This window comes from Schistosoma mansoni, chromosome 1 (assembly GCF_000237925.1).
Source record: "Schistosoma mansoni strain Puerto Rico chromosome 1, complete genome".
In the NCBI taxonomy this organism is placed as follows: domain Eukaryota; kingdom Metazoa; phylum Platyhelminthes; class Trematoda; order Strigeidida; family Schistosomatidae; genus Schistosoma; species Schistosoma mansoni.
Genome location: NC_031495.1, coordinates 1,253,184 through 1,257,902, shown reverse-complemented (window position 1 = coordinate 1,257,902; position 4,719 = coordinate 1,253,184). Strand labels below are relative to the sequence as shown.

At 33.8% G+C, this 4,719-nt stretch overlaps 1 protein-coding gene across 1 annotated transcript in view; it reads right to left on the bottom strand.

The window, feature by feature from the left end:
- Window positions 1-552: 552 nt before the first annotated feature.
- The window catches only part of Smp_196410 (putative dachshund homolog), a gene marked incomplete at both ends in the record, with an annotated part of 14,302 nt that continues 10,135 nt past the window's right edge, over window positions 553-4,719 (bottom strand). Inside the window, 2 exons of the mRNA XM_018792936.1 lie at window positions 553-1,043; window positions 2,049-2,611. Of these exons, the coding sequence (XP_018647498.1) occupies window positions 553-1,043; window positions 2,049-2,611 (1,054 nt within the window). The remainder of the gene's footprint in view (window positions 1,044-2,048; window positions 2,612-4,719) is intronic.

Here is a 4,719-nt window from a genome sequence, read left to right as displayed (position 1 = left end):
TAGGAAATCCTTTGTAGATCTGAGTTTGGCGCTCGTTAGCACTCATCACCAAACTCGTCTTGAATCCTGAATGAACCGATGTTCTTCATGAGATGAAAATTAGCGCCAATTAATTCAACAGTCAGGTTCATAATACTAAGTCATTCGGGACCTAATTCATCTTCAAAAGACAAAGATATTTTTAGTAATTACGAACTGAGTAGTGACTAGTGTCATATCCTTTAATCTTTTGGGAATAGTTGTCACCAAATAATTCTACTTAGGAAAGCTTTTAGAAGTACAAGTTAGTATAAGTAACTTGTTTAAAGTAATATCTAGATGGCTTAAACGGTTAATCAACATGTAATCAATTAGCTGTATAGCTTTTAACATTAAACATCGTTTGTATTTGTATTAATCTTGTTTTTAATTAGATCAGCCAAATGCATGTTTGATTGTTCACCAAAAATATTTATGTATTACACACAAAGACGATAAAGGTTTGGAAATTGGAAAAATTAATCATTGTGTTAAGTTATGTAATACTATACCATAGACATTGAAAACATCTAATTAAGTAGCACTGTAAACGCAATGGATCTTAAACAAAAAACTCACCGTTTTTATTTGTTCTATTGAAAAATTCAGAATTGTTGGCTTATTCAAGTTCATTGTTTTTGAATATCCTAATGGAGTGAAATCATTAGGACACAGAGATTCATCAAAGGATTCTTCATCATTACTGTAATAGTCATTTGTAGATGTTGATGGTCTAGCATTTCGACCTGTTTCCTTGATTGAATCTTGTGAAAATAATGTTTGAACAGGTAGATTGAATTTGTCACATCTTAAAGATTCTGATGTATTCATGTTCAATAAGGAGTAAGGATGATGTTGATGCTGATCAAATTGATCATTTACCTTGGGCTTAATTTGTGAATCAAAAACATTTAGTGTTGGTTGAGATGAGTCCATTGAATGATGAACAGATTTCCAGTGATAATTCATCCCAATGAACTGATTTAAAAAGTATTGAAGTTTGAGATCAAATAACTGTTGGTACTCTGTTGACGTAAATAAAGAAATTCCACTCTTAGTTAACTTACTATCATTTAGACTGAAGTAAAACTTTGAGATATAGAAAAACACTTGGCCGGTGTATGTCTTATTCTACCAAATTATTCAGCTGAAGGCAACGAGATATACATCGTTCAAATATGTTTTGCAGTAACTAGATAAAAATGCATATGGATTTAAAATAAGTAAACACCTTGAAAACACTGATAGCTCTCAAAGTGTTCATCTGGAGTAAGTCAAAAGGGACAATAATTGTACGTTTTATACAGACGGGGTCATAACTTGGCAGGTAATTATGTCTCTTCATAGTTTATAATTATAATACTTGAGTAATCAGTGGCCAGTTGAGAATCATTTGAACCCTTACTACCGAAATATCAGTTAACTCTTTCATTATAATAAGAATCTGATTACCTAATTTATATCCAAATCTGGACTATTTTATTTAACCCTATTATCAACATTACTGTTGAATAGTGGGTTATGGCAATATTCAAATAATCTAATTTATTATCAATTGATTCAAAAAACCTAGATTTACTGGTAGTTTAAATAGTCAGGGATATGAACGACTGGTTTGAACCTAAGTACTTGTTCTTTCAAGCCATTCATAAGTCAATATTGAATTTTATAGCGTTTTTAGGAAATAATTAGAAATTAGTAATGAAGACAATTATATTTCATTAGTTGAATTTGTTAGTTGATTTAAGCTAGACCACCATGGAAAACCTGAAAACACTGGACGGCCAGTTCATGCTAGTATTGGACTCCTTATCAGTGAGTCCGCGATCCCGCATGTGGGACTCGAACCCAGGACCTCCGGTTTCGCGTGCGAACGCTTCACACTTAATATATTCAAAAACTGAACGCCATCTCTTTCTAAAGCTTAGTTTATTATTATTCAAGGTAATATTGCTTGATTAGAGAGGAACCTGATTTCGCTTAAATAAGTACTATATATTTCTGTGAACATAAAAAGCAATTGAACTTACTTGATGTCTGATCAGAATTTTCTATCGTTTTTGATTCCCTAAATGAATTCACTCCTTCTTCTCCCAAAAAAGTCTCAGTGGAAAACTGATCAGTGTGAGTCATTATATTACCTGAAAAGATACGTGGTAAATCAATAGATGGAAAGGCTATATTTTCTACACCGTCATAGACAGATTTAAACTCTGTCGATCCAGAAGAATTTTGTTCATGTTCTAATTTATTTTGGTGATTTGAAAATGCATATTTCATAAAAGACGAATAAACTGTTTCCAAGTGTCCAAAAACTTTTGATTTCAGTAGTTGAGGTAAAACCAATTCATATGAACTCATTAACGGGTAAGTGGAAATATTATTTTGAGAGTTGGGCCATAAAGTTTGTTCGACTTGAGACTGATTATTTCGACTGTTGTCACCATCGCTTGCACAGCTACGTGATTGTTTGGGAGTAGATTCGCCTGAATCATTGTTGTGACAGGTACGTGACTTATGGGAACCAAGTACAGATGATAGACCAGGTGTTTCAATTCCAGATAAACGTTTTGATGGACGTCCAGGTCTAGAACTTCAAAGTAGAAAACTATAATCATATATTAATATATTTCAGAACGGATAAAAAGAAATTATTATATTTGATCAGATTATCTTTCTGTAAACAAACTATCCAGAGTTATCACCATATAAATCTGGGCAAACTGTTAGGAATCTAGCCCAAATCGATTGAGTTTTAGAACACAAACCGTTAGATTTCAATATAACAGATAGCTGATACAATATAAACATTGAGATTTGAAGGTCTTATGTTCGACTCTAGACAACTTTTACGAATTCACACTCCTGGAAAGTTTCAGAGGAAAAGAATAACTGTCACATGCTAACTGGTCTCTAGTAATTCTTCAACTGAAAATAGTTTCTGATAAATAACCCTTTTATAAAAAAGTTAGTTTGAATAAAACGCTGTGTAATACAGTTCTGTTGTTCTACAAGATACCACGCATTATTATATAATCATGATAACAACGTGTTAGTCCACAGTTCATACATTAACACATATACTGTCAAATTAACTGAGATAGCATAAATTCTGAGTAAAATTAAAAATGGGTTAGTCTATTTCTATGGTGGTTTAGTTATCCGACACAAATATGAAGGTAATGGGAGGTAAAGGGGATACTACCCCTAACTCAGAGTCTGAAAAGTCGGAAAATGAAAATTTCACAAATGCAATAAAAATGATCCGACACGAGGCAATGGGTTTTAAGCGTTCTTTATGCCCTAAGGCTTCAGGCTGGGCTATTTCGTTTATTACCCTACATATTTGTTGCATGCAGTATACGCTATATTGCCATATAGAGCTGAAGGTCTCATGTGAAACTGGAGGTTCGTCATTGACATTGTGGATGGTTCGGCATTACTTTGATAGGTTTTGCTGACTGTTCATGCGCGAAATTGGTTTGCTTGTTAACTGATTTCATTCATACTGGTAGTTGCTTGTCAGCGTTCTCAAAGGCCATTATCATTGGAACATTGTAAGGCATGTCGCTTTTGCTAACAGTCGTGTAAGCGAAATAGGTCAACTTTGGCCTGCTCATCCTACGCATGATTGATTTACACGATCATTGATTGGAATAATTATACATGTGATTTGAATGTGTACATAAATGGTGCGAATTGTCCACCAGGGTGCTTGGTACCTGAGTGGTTACGCCACAGGATTGAGCTGTACTATTCAGATTGTAGCGTTGAAGCCTATATGGTGTCTGGTTTTCCTGTGAGGCGGGATTGAGCTTTACTGCTCGGGTTAAGCCTGAGCGGCCTCTGGCTCTCCTGTTAAACGGGATTGAGATGTGCTGTTTCGGTTGTCATGTGAAAGTCTGGATTGTGTCTAGTTCTCCTGAAAACCAATGCAAAATTACCCTGGCGCACAAGGGTGTATTATATATAACAGTGAATGGGAGATAACATAAAAACTTTTCATATATATACAGTATTTTTAAACATAGTATTTGAAACATGCAACAAATCTAGTTTATACTAAACTTTATTAATTAATTGACAGAATTAGGTTATGAATATTCTAGTACCAATGTCAACCACTAATTTTCGAGTATATTACAATTACACTCTTATAGATAACTTGATTACTATAATTCTATTCAATATTATTAACCTTAATATTTCACATGAATAACTAATTGAGGTGAATTACAACAGCTGATTAATCATTTACTATCGAAATATTATGATATTCGTCTAGTATGGAAAAAAAGTGGTACATTCAGATTGAATGTTTTATAACTTCAATTACTTTTTAATATATATTAGTAATACGTTAGGTATTAGATTAATTTAGTCTTCCACTCGATCAAATTGTAATTGCACTATCATATCTATCTCACCCTATCTGATCCATATTTATTCTGATCACAGATCTTAAATTTTCACTTAACATATATAAAAAATATATTTATTTAATCAGAAGGGGGTTTTGTGGAGATTTTGGTAATTTTATGTGGTTGAGATCATGAGTCAATTGAAGCTAGACCACCATGGAAAACCTGGAAGCACTGAACGGCCGTTTCGTCGTATTGTGGGACTCTTCAGCAGTGCGCATCCACGATCCCACCTCATGAGATCCGAACCCAAGACCTACCACTTTAGAGGAGTCTCAGA